Source organism: Rattus rattus, chromosome 8 (assembly GCF_011064425.1).
Source record: "Rattus rattus isolate New Zealand chromosome 8, Rrattus_CSIRO_v1, whole genome shotgun sequence".
NCBI classification, from domain to species: domain Eukaryota; kingdom Metazoa; phylum Chordata; class Mammalia; order Rodentia; family Muridae; genus Rattus; species Rattus rattus.
The window spans coordinates 64,935,141-64,949,889 of record NC_046161.1 but is presented as its reverse complement, the minus strand read 5'-3'; the positions used below and the strand labels follow the sequence as shown (position 1 = coordinate 64,949,889).

General features: G+C 41.9%; 1 protein-coding gene across 3 annotated transcripts in view; it reads left to right on the top strand.

Moving 5' to 3' along the window:
• Positions 1–8,238, top strand: part of Mindy2 (MINDY lysine 48 deubiquitinase 2) — a 59,877-nt gene extending 51,639 nt beyond the window's left edge. For 2 of the 3 annotated variants that reach the window (XM_032911343.1, XM_032911341.1), the window contains one exon: positions 2,099–8,238. In XM_032911343.1, the coding sequence (XP_032767234.1) occupies positions 2,099–2,227 (129 nt within the window). In that variant the 3' untranslated portion in view covers positions 2,228–8,238. Of the gene's footprint in view, positions 1–1,677; positions 1,761–2,098 lie in introns of all 3 variants that reach the window. The other variant, XM_032911342.1, reaches the window with a different exon arrangement.
• The last annotated feature ends 6,511 nt before the right edge of the window (positions 8,239–14,749 follow it).

Sequence of the window (14,749 nt, the reverse complement as noted above, 5' to 3'; positions counted from 1 at the left end):
GATCTCCAACATGACAGTCACTTCAGCAGTGAAGGAGTGTCTGTTTGGGTGAAGCAGTTGTATGTCAGCCCTGGCTTCTCAGCTGTGTTAGCATGGCAGCACCCAAGGGATGGGGTTTGTTGTTGTTGTTGTTTTAATTTGTTTTTAGGTTTATTTTATGTGTATAGTGTTTTGCTTTTAGGTTTATTTTATGTGTATAGTGTTTTGCTTTTAGGTTTATTTTATGTGTATAGTGTTTTGTTTGCATGTGTATCTGTGCACCTTGTCTGTGCCCTATGCCTACTGAAGTCAGAAGAGGACATTTGATCCCAGAAACTGGAGTTTTGTGCAGTTGTGAACCACCATGTGGGTGCTAGGAATCGAACCCAGGTCCTTTTAACTGCTGAGCTGTCTCTCTAGCCCTACCCATGGAACTTTTGTACATTGTTCTAAGGTTTTTGCTATCTAACATATTTCTGATTTCATGAAAATGCTTTTTTTGAGAGGTTCTGATAAGATTATTGAGTCTTTTTTCTAAAGTTACTGAGAGCTACAAATATAAACCAGCTTCCTTTGAGTTAAAGGCAAGTTAACTTTAACTTTAAGTTTGAGTTAAAGGCTTCCTGTTGAGGTTTTGCTGAAAAGAGTACAACTTTTGGAGCCAGAAAGATACAAGCTCATAGTTCATGCTGGTTCTGTCTTCCCATTGCAAACACCTGGTCACGGTCCTGTCTCTCGTGGCCCCTCTCGCTGTCAGTAAACCAGAAGACTTCATCCTGAGGCTTCTTTAGACTGGCATTTGGCTCAATTTCCAATATGTATTCAGCACCAGGTAGCATCTTTCTTCTTGTCAGGTTTCTTGTTCATATTTTAAGCAGTAAAATATGACTGTCAGACAAGTTCTACAAACAAAATCTCATTTCGTGAATTAAAAAAAGTATCCCTTTCTTTTATGCTAACCTACACCATGCCAGAACCTTTCTCTTTGACATGGGTACACAAGAAAACAAGATGCCTTTTAGGATCTCATGAAACCATGTACAGAATTCACCATTAAAGGGGTGGGGTGATGGTTCAGCAGATAGGAATGTTTGCTGTGCAAACATGGAGACCTGAGTTCAATCCCAAGTATTCACGTAAAAGGCCAGATACAACTGTGCACCTATAACTGGTGGGCAGACAGGAAGCTCAGCAGCTTGATGTCACCAACCTAGCTCCAGATCCTGTGAGAGGACATAAGGCTGAGAGTGACAGATGCCACCAGATGTACACCCTAGCCTTCCTTTCTCACCACATTCACGTGTATGCACACAGACTTTCTCCCTCTCTTTCTCCATTAAAATTCATGTAAAACTCCTGCCTTTAGATCAAGTACTAACTACTCAAGCTGAGCAGATGGTTCCTGCTTTGTTTAAATCAGCTTTTCATTTTGTTCAAGTTCATAAAACACATTATTTTATATTCTCACTTCTCAGGATTCTTGTTTTATTGTATTTAAGAGCCTGTTTATTATGGTAATTAATGAAATCCTGAAGAAATATGGTTTACCAAAATTGTCATCTTAACATAAATATTTAAACTAGAAGCTTAAATAATTATAGATAATTATATTTTTGAATAATGGATAGATTAATTTATTTATACATTAATTATTTTTATATGAGTATCTTGGATATTTATTTCTCTCACACCCAACAGAAGCAACTTAGAGAAGAAAGGTTTGTTGTGACTTACAGTAGAGGGTGCAGTTCATCATGGTCATGAAGACATGGCTGATGGAGGTAGGAGTTAGTAGCACAGAATTTCCATCCTTTCTGTCAGGAAGCAGCAGTAGAACCAAGGCAGGAGGACACACCCTGCCACACCCCTCACGCACCACCTTTTTATGAACCAGCTAGGCCTTCTCCTCTAAGATACCCAAACCTCCCAGGGCAACAGGCCATCTGTGGGCCAGGAGCATCTCCTATCCTAACCCAACACCTGTGAGCAGAAGCCGTACCCTGTGCCCCCAAAGCTTCTGTTTCTGTGAAGATGCCTTTGTCTTTGTGGCTCTAGCTGGCTAGTTATTCAGTGCCCACGAAGAGTTAGTCATCCCTTCCCATATGTGTTTCTCATACAGCAGGGCCAGCCAGCGCAAGCCTCTCCATCAAGTATAAAACAGCCTGGGAATAGTGAACGGAAACGCAAGGAACCTCGGGAAAAAGACAAAGAGAAAGAAAAGGAAAAAAATAGCTGCGTGATTTTGTAGGGATTGCTGGCGTCTGTGGGAACCACCTATGCAGATGACGGAAAGGAAGACCCAGTACCTACCGTCTGTGCCTGATCTCCCAATGGATTTTGCTCATGTTTTCCAGGGGAAAGTTGTTACTTTGTTACAATCAACTTTTTCAAGTTACACAATACACTCTTTATGAGCTGGAGTTTTATGTTACAAGTTGGAACTGTTGTGTGTTGTCACTGTAGCCAAATGAGTATATCACTCCTATTTTGTGTCTAGTGACATTGCAACTCAATCAGTTAGTAAGCTACTGTGTTCTATGTGACAATGGATGGAGGTCACTGAATGAGTTTGATCCTTCTCAAGATGTAATTATTAGCAGAACTATGTCTGAACTTTACATTGTTAAATTATGTTCTAATCCATGAGGAAAAAGGAGTTTAATACTGGGGAGGGGCAGCAGGAATAATGACCCTTCATTGTGCATTGAACTGGTTCAGCCCTTGAACAGCTTTACCTGTCTTTAGTAATGCACATCTTAGCTATTACCTTGGGAACTGATAACGGAGCTTGGATCCAATTTAGATAGAAAAATATTTTTTTATTTTCGAATAGCAAAAAAAAAAAAAATACACAACACTAATACTTATAACCTATTCAGATGAGATACTGACTTTGTAGTGCTATGAGGTGTTGAGAAATTTCAACACCTTCAGAGCCTGAAAGGTGGCTTGTTTGATGAGGATGTAATATGTGAGTGAGGAGAAGACCACACTCATGTTCAGCCTTGTAAATATAAGGACAGAGAAGAGCAGAGTTCACTGTCTACCTTTTTCTAGAATTACCTTGAACCTTAAATTTTAAATCATGTTTATTGCTAGAAATTTAAACCAATAAAAAGCACATTTCTGAAGGAGAGTTAATCTCTTGACTCTAATGAAAAGATATTAATAAAATTCTAAACACAGGTAGGAGTCTGAAGGAATTTATGTAAAAGCAATCAGATTTTTTAACTTATGAGAACCAAATGAACCTAAGACACCTTACATCATTTCTAGGATTCGGGGATATTTACTCAGCCTGGCGATGAGACAGCACACACTGTATTTCTAGATACAATTTGGAAAACTGTCCTTCACATGCTTTATATACTTTGTATTTAGACTTTGTTTCAGTTATTTTTAAAGATTATTGCCAGTGCACAAAGCTGCGTGATTTATCCTAAACCTCAGTAAATTTTATTCAGGAGCATCACAGATTGAAAATCCAGTTAGAGAATATTTCTTGTGGTCTGGAAGCAACGAAAGACTACCAAAAGAAAGAAGTCTGGAGTTGAAGACTATTGTCATTGATGTTTTCCATGATTCCAAGCCGGCTGTAGGCTGAGTACATATGTAAAAAGTAGAGTTTTATTTATGAAAAGTCTTGTTCTAAGAGGAAAAGAACTTCAGGGCCACGCTGTACCTTTCTGTCCTTCTATAGTACATATCTATTTATACCCTTTGTTGTTTCTTCGGACTTTCTATACTAGCATGGGGACGAATCAGAGGACCTGCCTGGGGTATAACATTTGTGTGTAAAATACCTGATAAGTCTCTTGAGTGCAACCTAGAGTGAGTACGAACTGTCAGAGACCAGACCCCTTCAGATGGACTGACCTCAGCATAAACACCCATGATAGTTAGTGTTCTGCTGATTGGAGGAGAAAACGCAAACCTCAGAGTTTGCCTTTCCCAGAACAGTCTAATGTTTTAGTTTAGGAAACAGTTAACCTTAAGAGATCAAGGCATATTTTTCCACAATTATATTACAATATCTACTTATTGCCCTTGAAGATCTATATATAAAAGTTATGTTATTTTTTACTCTCATATTTTTCCAAAGATAATAACTGCCAATACTATGTTCCCTTTAGAAGAAGGAAGAAATAAAACAGAAGGAACACACACCACTCACTGAAAACCATCAGCGCTGCTGTCAGAGGAGTGGATGTGTGCTTAACATCAGCAGTGCACTGTTCGTCAATCCAAACTGTTCTTACATGAGGTTCCCGAGTTGGGCTTGGCTACATTCCTGGAATTTAGTTTGATATGACAAGAGTCATATCAAACTTATTATAAGATGTTTGTTTTGATTACTGTGGGAGAGGTTAAATGTTTGACTCTATTAAAACAAATCTCTAAGATATGATTCCTGTCCTTGAAGGCTTGTCAAGGTTCCAAACTGCCACGTATTTATTTCCTATGTTTGCTCAAGGCAGCAAGTGATCAATATTCAGGCATATTACTGCTTGTTTGGGCAAAGAGGACTTTGAAAATGGTGTTTTGAGGGATTTTTTCCCCTTACAATATTTTGTGATATTGACATTGTTATACATATATTGCTAACACACGTTACAGTTTAAACATTTTGGAGCTTAATGATTCTAAATTCTGGGCACACTTGACTCATGTGCCAGTACAGCGGGAGAGCTAGCAGAAGGCAGGCGGGGAGCAGATACGGTCCCTGGCACTCTTCTCATACATTCAGAGCACACTCGTAAGGTTAGTCACCAGTCTGTATTAATGTGCACTTCTTCATTAGTAAGTCTGTTGTGTCAACAGTGCTGTGACCTGTACTAGTTTATCAGTACCTAGAATCGTGTGTATGTCTCCATGACTTCTGTTTAGGCCTCAAAGCAATCTGAAAACTAACAGATTTAAAAGTTGTGAATATTTAAAAATATTCACACACACTTAGGAGTATCACCAAGTGGTACAGCATTTGCCTGCAGCACACAAAGCCCTGGGTTCAATTCCTAGCATAGGTATGTAGACTCACTGGCAGCTAATCAGGGCACTGGCCTTATGCCCAGTCAGTGTGGATGGGAAGAATAACATCCTCCATGTCTCAAGGTCAGGCTAGGATTGAGCAAGTCAGAAGCTTAAGTTCGGAATTAGGTTCTAGAAGATATAATATATATACTATAATGTCAGATGTTAGTTGACTAAACTCAATGTTAGGCACTCTGTACTTGCACAAAAACTTCATAGCATTTGCTTTCCCTAAACCATAAACTCATTTCAGACCTGGAGGACCAGAGAGCATACGTGAGGGAAAGGCATGACTCTGATCACAAATGTCTGTAAAATCCTAGCAAATTAGGCAAGAATTTCTAGAACTGTCCTCAATCTTACTTAAATTTTAGACATAGTCTTGTTATATCTAGCCAGACTGGCTTGGAATTGACTGTTGTAGCCCAGGCTACCTTCAAACCCACAATCCTCCTGCCTCAGCTTCTCACTGCCACTACTACAGGTGGATATCACCATACCCAGCTTGTTGAAACTTCCTTTAGAAAAGCAAACAGCAAACTGAATACATGTTGCTTTGTGATTCATTGTACTGGTTATTTATTTTTTGACAGAAAGCTTACAGCCTTGTACCTAACAGTGTCTTAGACATATAAATTGAAAAATTAATGTTTGACAAAATAAGGCAGAGAAATTAAAGATAGCCACTTATTTATATTTTAAGGAATTAGACATGTGAAATTCTGGCTCATTTGGTGTTCGAAACCTGACTATCAGGGCATGGTAATATATACCTGTCATACCGTTTTGTAGGGCTGAAGCAGGAGGATTCTAAGTTCAAGGCCACTCTGTGCAAATAATAAGACCCTGATTCTAAAACCAAACCTGACTTTGTCCTGTTTTGGCAATCATTGTGTGCCTCTGTTTACTCTGTGCAGGGTGCTCCTCTTCCCATGTATGCCCGCAGTGCTTGGTTCTCCTGAGAAAAGGCCATACTTTAGCACTGAGAATTACCGAGATCATCACAGACACTGCACATTCTCCATTCTCGAATGTGAAGACTTTTTATAATGACTTAAATCAGTTTTTTATGCTGTTAGAATGTGTAGGATTCCTTTGAATGTGGCATCCTGGCTTTCAAAAATATTTTTTGCAGCTGCTTTTCTATTTAGCAGGCTAGTGTCAAGACCAGGAGTGTTTGGGCTTACAAAATGCACTTCACAGACCTGTCTTCCCAGTATCCTCCACAGATCCAGCTTTTAGAGCCCCTTGCTCAGTCCCTCCAGGGTAGAGCAATATCAGGAACTGACTTTGCTCTCCCCACTGCTGTCAGTGTACACAACTTATTTGTGGCTTAGTGTAAAAATGAACTCTGATCTTGTGCAAGTCAGATCCTTTAGACAAGTGAGAAACCCTAAAGGACCATGTGTGAATCTTAGCGTCTGTGGTTCTCTGATAAGTTAGCATCTTTTGTTACTGATGCTTGACATTTTTGAAACTGTTAAAGGGAAAAAAATTATGAAGAATTGAGTTTACTTTTCTTAGGTAACAGTTTAAAATAACTTTAAATTAAAAGCTCCCTAAAGGGAATAAATTACAGAGAAGATAAATCAGGAGGAAACCTTGCAGGATGCTGGAACAGTTACTTTGAAAATCTATCTAAAATTTAATTCATGCATGTCTTTACTTAATCCTGGTGTTTCTATCCTTAGGAAATAGAGCTTAACATTAATATATGCATATATTTTTTTTACATGTAGGATTCTAGTTTCTATCTTCTGAGCTCAAGAAAGCTAAACTCAACAAACAGGGTAAAAATCTTCAACTCCCGCCTCAAATTCAATGGTCCTTTGTCCTGACAAAAGTTAGTTAGACTTGTTTAATAAGCTGGTATTTTTAGGGCATGATACCCTCCCATTAAGTACTTAAACTACCACGGCAGAGATAGGAAACCTAAGCTTTGCCCCATGGTGAAGTAAAGAACAAAAGCCCTCTTGCCCCAGATCTCTAGCATGACTTGTAAAGTCTTCCTCAGCTCACCGCATCGCTGTTACTGGTCACCTCCTAACTGCTCTGTCCACCTGTACTGTCACACACCTGGAGAGGCAGGGCATCCCTGCAAGTAAAGGACGCCCAGAGTGGAGCCCCTGGGCAGGCAGCACTCACTCTTTTGGCTCTAGTGATTGTCCATCTGTATGTGGAAAGTCAGGAAGCTGAAGTGCCCAAGAGAAATCATGAATCGCTGATGACACTGTAACAGAAATGCCCTTTGAAGCAGCTATAACTCATGCAATGAGTTTTAAAAACAGAGACTGGTGTTTAATCTTTGAAAACGATGTCTGGTTCGTCAGAATGTTTGTTGCTGATCTTCCCCACCCATTATTTGTATGACATAACCACTGTGACAGGGTGCAGTGTCTCTTCACCCCCCAGGATTTTCCTAGTAGTTTCTGTTAGGACAGCTGCCACGGCAGATCCTCCTAAGACAGCAGCAGAGCGGTGGACGTGTGCCTGCAGAGCGGTGGGAAGGGTGATATGTGGGCAGCTCATCTAATGCCAGCACATTTGACTCTCGTCCTTGACTCGGGCTGAATAACGAGGTTGAAACATGGATTTGGGAGAACAACAGGCTATGGAATGATGACGGAGACTGTCATTTCAAACAGTTGTAAGCAAAAGAGACAGGTTTTCTACCCCCACCTTGCTATGACACATGGAGCTGTGTGCTAGCTGAAATGGGCCGTCAGAAGTGACTGTGGGGACTGAGCGCCTCTACTCACATTTCTTGTCTGTCCTAGCATCCTTTCTACTTCTAACGAGTCATTCTTTTGCTTTAAATGAAGTGAAGAATGATGAGTAACAGAGGGACGACATAGCAGTAGGAAAAAGACCTAAAGTGCACCAACCCCTTGCAGGGCTCAGCTGATTTCTGTGAAATAAACTATTTTAAATGTTAATTATGCTAAGAGCACCTCTAAAAATTATGTCTTAAATTTCAAGTTTCACTTTTGGAAACTACTCCTGAAAAGACATTGAATATAGGTGGGAAAGTATAAAATGTTTCTGACACAATGACTCAGTATTATTCAGTGTTTAATCTCAAATTCGTTATAACACAAGTGTCATCAGTGGGTTAAAACGTTGGATGTTTTTGTTAATATACTTAAAACTGTAACCAGTGAATAACACCGTAGTATTTTTTATTATAGATTATATTTTATTTCAATAAACTTTGATATTTAGACTGAACATTCTCTCTGTATGTGTACCCATCGCCCTAAGCTGTAGCCTGGATGGCTGGTCACATTTATCTGAGACTCATTAAGATCAATGTTTGACATAAGGGACAGTTAATAAACAACGCTAAGCTGCAAAGTGCTAACCTTGGCTCTAGTGAGACAGAGAGCCACCATCGCACACAGCTCTCTTACTGGAGTCCGTCAGGCACAGCTGAAGGGATCGTTCTTCCTTCCTCTATGGGCTCTAGGCTGCCAAGCTAGTGTCACAAACACCTCTACCCACTGAGCTATCTAAATTTGTTTGATAAGTGATTCAGAGCAATGTATGCTGTGGTTCAAATTTGGGATTGAATATGAATGGGCTTTAAAAACTTTTTTGAAAGTTTTTTTTTTTTTTTTTACTGTGGCCACTAATAGTGGTCCACATCTATAATCTTAGCCCTCAGGACTGAGGCACAAGGATTGATGTGGGTTAAATGCCACTCTAGGATATGGAGTGAGACACTGTCTTATGTTTAAACAAATATTATTTTGTTCTAAAGGGGGCACCAACCAGAGGCCAGTTTCCCTTACTAAGTGACTAAGTTCAATTAGAGTCTCAAATGTCAGGCTACTACATCCAAACTTAATTAACAGGGGCAGAACAGAAGCCAGATGACTTGAGACAGTTATACCTACAATGAAATTATTCAAATTAGTACAGTGGAAAATCCTGAATACTGGCTAACTTCACCCCACATGCTATCAATAACTGCCCCTCCCCCAGCTCTGTAGCCAGATGACACAACCTGGTGGGTACTGGCACATTTTTCTTTAAGAGTTTAAAAAAAAGATTAAGTCCAAAACGAGATAGCATGCTCATTGCATGGGACAGGCAACACCAGGAGTGCTGCCATCACTCAGGTTTGAATCTGGGCAGCTGAGACACAAGATAGCACAAACTTCAGAATTCCCAGCAGCTTCCTGCAATGGTAAATGTACACTGACTGCCGTGTTGTAACACCTGCCGATTCCAAGCCTACTTACCCAAGAAATTAAAACACGTTCAGAGACTTTCACACAAATATTCAAAAACTTTTTCACATCAAACGGCAAGCAAACCAAGTTTCCATCAATAAAGTGAAGGCACAGGAAATTGCGGTACATATGCTCAAATGGAAACCTTCATAGCAAAAAGAACTGACACACAACAGCCCACATGCAAACTCTGCGCTGCATTTAAAGGTGTTTTTGTGTGATCCTAGCTACCTGAAACCTGACAGGAAAATAAAATGCAACAGTAGCTGTCTGCGCTGGAAGTGCTTTAGGATGACCAGGAAAGGACGCAAAGGGCTGGAGAGATGACTCGGCGGTTAGGAGCCTGCATTGCTCTTACAGGGACCGCCTGTAACTCCAGCTCCAGGGAGTCTGAGCTCCTGTGCATAGACACACATGCTGCACATAATGAAGATTAAATCTAAAAACAAGAAAAGGACGAAGATTTTCAGTTTTAGTCTGCTCTTTGATCATGGCAGAAGTGGCACAGCCATTTAAATTTGTTGATAGTTGTGTTCTGATCATCTGTAAAATCCATTTTTAAATAACTCCAAGTGCTTTTATACATTAGCAAAAAACAAAACTGAAATTTTAAAAATTCTAATTGAAGCTGGGAATGGTGGTGTCCTAGCACTTGGGAGGTAGAGGCGGGTAGATCTCTGTGAAGCTCAAGGCCATTCTGGTCTACAGAGCTAGTTACAGGACAGCCAGGGCTATTACACCAAGAAATTCTGTCTCAAAAAACCAAAAGCAGCAGCACCAACAACAAAAACATGTAGTTGAGGAGAAAGCATGAGAACCTGAGCTCCCTCTCCAAAATCCATGTTTTAAAAAAGTGGGGTGTAGTAGTTTGAATAAGAATGCCCCCACAGGGGTTGGGGATTTAGCTCAGAGGTAGAGCTAAGCAAGCAAGCAAGGCCCTGGGTTTGGTCCCCAGCTGGGGGGGCGGGGGAATGCCCCAACAGAGGCACATATTTGAATATTCAGTCCCCAGTTGGTAAAACAGCTAGGAAGGGTGAGAAGCCTTTTTGAAGAAGCTGTGTCCCTGGGGGTGGGCAGGTTTTGAGGTTTCAAAAGACTTGTGCAATTCCCACTGTGCTCTACCATCACAGACTCTCACCCTCTGAAACTGTAAACCCAAATAAACACCTTAAAAAAGAATGGAGCTCTTCTCTCTCCTCTTGCTCTTGCCCTCTCTCCCTCTTCCCCTTCGTCCCTTCTCTCCCCAGTCCCTCCCTCTCTCCCCTCCACGTGCCTTTACTCCTCTCCTCTTCTACTCTACTTCGCTTCATTAAACCTTTCTGCATGGAAAAAAAAAATGTAAGTTGCTTTGGTCATAGTGTTTTATCAGAGCAATAGACAAGAAATTAAGACATGGGGCATGGGGGTGTGCATGGAGAAGAGGGGCATACTCAAATGCCAAGGGGTCACTCACCAGCCAGCCTAGCATAATTGTTAAGGTGCAAACCAAAATAGAGAGCCCATCCCCAAAACAAGGTGTATTGCACCTGAGGGAGGTCACCTGAGGCTGACTTCTAGCCTCTATGTGCACATGGAGAAAATTCCATCTGATATAACATTTAGTGTGCAAGATTCACACACTAAAACTGTGAACTTGTTACTTTCCCTTTGTCATTCCATAACCACTGGATGTGTGTGTGTGTGTGTGTGTGTGTGTGTGTGTGTGTGTGTGTGTGTTGTCTCATTTATATTCTGACCCAATGAAAAGTACAAGGTTGGAGAGAAAGCACTAGCATCAAAAAATCCGGGCAGCCCCCTGGATTTACATTTGAGAAAGGCTTACCACAGAATCAATATGAAATCTTAGGTCTTTGCTTGTGAGTGAAACTTTCGAATGGGGAGGGCAAGGCACTAGAGAGAGAGCTTGGCAGTGAAGGGCATGTACATGCTCTTGCAGAGCAATAGAATTTTGTCCCCAGTACCCACCCACCTCAGGCAGTTCACAACTGCCTGCAACTACAGTCCCTAAGGATCTAGCTTCATGAACACAGAGGGAAACATGCAAATATACAGTTTAAATTTTTTATATTAAATGCAGGTTTATTGGGAAGCTGCTTTCTGGCAAGGTCACTGGCTTCAGGTAGGCGGAAGAGAGAAAGGGTGTGTTCACACAGAGAACAATAACATCTTAAATTTTAAAAAGATGTTTGGGGGTTGGGGATTTGGCTCAGTGGTAGTGTGCTTGCCTAGGAAGCGCAAGGCCCTGGGTTCGGTCCCCAGCTCCGAAAAAAAGAATTAAAAAAAAAAAAAAAAGATGTTTGTACTATTTTACATGTATGAATATTTTTGAATACAGGTATGTCTGAATACAACATGTGTGCAGTGCCCACATATGGCAGAAGAGGGCATCAGATCCCTTTTTCGTCACCATGCAGGTCCTAGGGAATGGAACCTTGGAATCAGTCTTGTGCCACCACCACCCAGCTAATACCCTTGTGTTGTTGTTTATATATAATGTATATTCTGAGGCCAAGTCTGACTGTGTAGGCCTGGCTGGACTCTAACGGACTCTGGACCAGGGTGGCTTCCAAAGTGCAGAGGATTACAAGTGCGCACCGCCACAGTTAGCTGTTTTGTTTTAGTTCTTTTATGTATTCCAGGCTGGCTTTGAACTTGTCTTTCTGCACTATCTCCTGAACGCTAAGATTATAGGCATATGCCATCACACCTAGATTTATTTTTAATTTTGTAAATGTAGGGCTCTTAGTCAAGGCTGGCCTTAAAATTTTATCTTAGCTCCTTTGTTGCTAAGATTACAGGTGTGCACTACTGTGCCTGGCTTCAGTATCTCAAATGCGAAGAGCCTAAGAAAACTATTTGTAGGAGCAGCAGGAAAGATTCATCTACAGACAAGAAGATGGTTTAAACGCTGTACTTTATGAAGAATGGGGGCAAAAGAAAAAAACCATTTTCCAGGAAGGTCTCAAAACAATCTATTGCAACTGGGAACGGAGGTGTCGGGGAACTGTCTAGCAAGCCACATGGCACCAGCCGAGTGCTGTCTATGCAATTCCTAAGCCTTGTATTTCACTTGCATCCTTCCGTATGTGAAGTTTGAGTTCAGCATCTTCCCCACACTGATTTTCTTGAGTAACTACAAGCCTTCTGTTGGTTTGAAAGCAGCACAAACTCCATGCTGCAATGCAGCATTTGGACAGCTCCACACTCGCTCAAGCCAGAGAAGAGTCCTCTGTACAAACCCTCTCTAAATCCAGTTTCGCCAACGGACTCTCTGCTCGTGACCTAAGTCTTCAGAGCTACTCACAACTCCTGAGTAATCCCATGTGGTTTTCAAAAGTTTTCTAAACTAGAAAAGGCTGTAACCATGGCAACATGAGAAAAAAAAAAACAGCATCTGGACACTGTTGGGCTCTTCAGAGGAAGCAAAAGAGTAGCAACACTCAAAACTAATTTGTGCTGAGAATGGAACAAGGGACTCTTGTCTATTAGGCAAGACTACCAGCCACTAGACCTATCGAGCCCTTCAAAGACCAAATGGTCTATGTAGCCCAGGCTGGGACAACACATATCCCACTCTCTAAAGATGTATTTTCTAACCTATTTGCATGTTCATGTTCATGTAGATGCAGTGGTATGTGTGTATTTATGTAGACCCAAGATTGACATCCCATATCTTAACAACTTTCCACCTTTAATTTTTTGCGGCAGGATCTCATCAGGTAGCCTTGGCTAGCCCTGAAGTCATAAGGGCTTTCCTGCCTCAGCCTTCCAGAGTGCTGGGATTACTGTTATGAGCAACAACATCTGGAGCTGTACCTAGTGTACTGCATGGTGTGTAGATGATGCAGCTGTGCGTGCCTAGATCAAGGCCAAAGAAAACTTCAGGGATTGACTATTTAGTCTCTGCTTATTCCCTGAGACAAACCAGGGTTCTCATGAAAGCTGAAGCACGGCCTCACTTAGACTGCCAACACACTCTAACCCCAACACTCGAGTCAGAAGCACATGCCATCATGGCCTGTCTTATGAGTGTTCTATCTGCATATACACCTGGGTCCCAGAAGAGGGCATCAGATCCCATTATAGATGGTTGTGAGCCACCATGTGGTTACTGGGAATTGAACTCAGGTCCTCTGGAAGAGCAGCCAGTGTCCTTAACCGCTGAGCCATCTCTCCAGCCCCATGGTTCGTCCTTTATGTAGGTGCTGGGGATTTGAAATTTAGATCCTTGTGCTTGTAGAGGCACTTACCACTGAGTCATCTTCCTAGGTTCTTCAATACTAACTTTTTAATAGCATTTCAGTAAGCTGAGAATATAATTCTGTGTCTGATAGGAGACTAGTTTAAAAAATTAGAGAAACATTAACAAGCCAAGGTCTTCTGAGATGTACAGGTGAGGACTGTGCAGGACACCAAGTGTGTCCTTGGCTACCTATGAGCACCAAAGCATAAAGGTGTCACACTGACTCTAGCCACCAACAGGAGCAAACCCAGTCTACAGCCAGCTAGGAGGGAACACTGAGGGTTCTGTTTTGCCACTCTCAAGTGTCACAAAGTAAAAAGTGGGAGTTGATACGGATATACACAGCTTAGGACTGGACAGGGACACACACACACCATCCCCAAAGCTGTAAGGGCTGTCCAGACACACACACACACACACACACAGAGAGAGAGAGAGAGAGAGAGAGAGAGAGAGAGAGAGAGAGAGCATGTGCTGTAGAAGGGCAGATTGAGATCCAGCTCTATTTAAAAGTGAGCTCCCAAGCTGCGCTAGGCAGCCCATACTAGTCCAATCCTAGCACTTAGGAGGTAGAGGCAGAGGCAGAGGCAGAGACAAGAGACAGGCAGATCTCAGAGTTCAGGGTCAGCCTGGTCAACAGATGAGTTGAAGGACAGCCAAGGCTGCACACAGAAACCTTGTCTCAAAAAGAAAAAAACAAACAAAACAAAAAAGAAGGGGGTTTCCCTAAAGACCCAGACCCCAGCATCACTTGGCTGCTTGCAGCAATCAGAATCTGAGACCTCTCATGCTCCTACACCGGGGCTGCACACGATCAGGCACTTCTACAGAGTCCTTCCACCCTTCACGAGGCACAGGCAGGCCGACGTGGGGACCAGGTTCTGGACAGCCTGGGTTATGGCAGCTGGTGTCTATGGACTGTAGGAGGCTGTGGCGGCTTAAGCGCTCATCTAAGTCCACTGTCAAGAGCTGTGGGTTTTAACCTCGCCAACCCTGACTGACTCACCCATCTAGACTATGGGCCTCTTCCACTTCTCAGCATTATCTGGGGAAGATGGGGATGTTATCTCAAAATTCTGAGAGCTGGGATCCATCCATCAAAATGTGAAGACCCCCACAAGTGCACTTACCTGCTTGACTCAGTACGAGATCCTCAGGACACAAGGACAACATCTCCTTCAACTACATGGTTTTACACCATGCAAAGCTGAACAGAAAGTCTTCCTTCAGTTTACAATAAAAAAGTTCTCAACACTTTAGC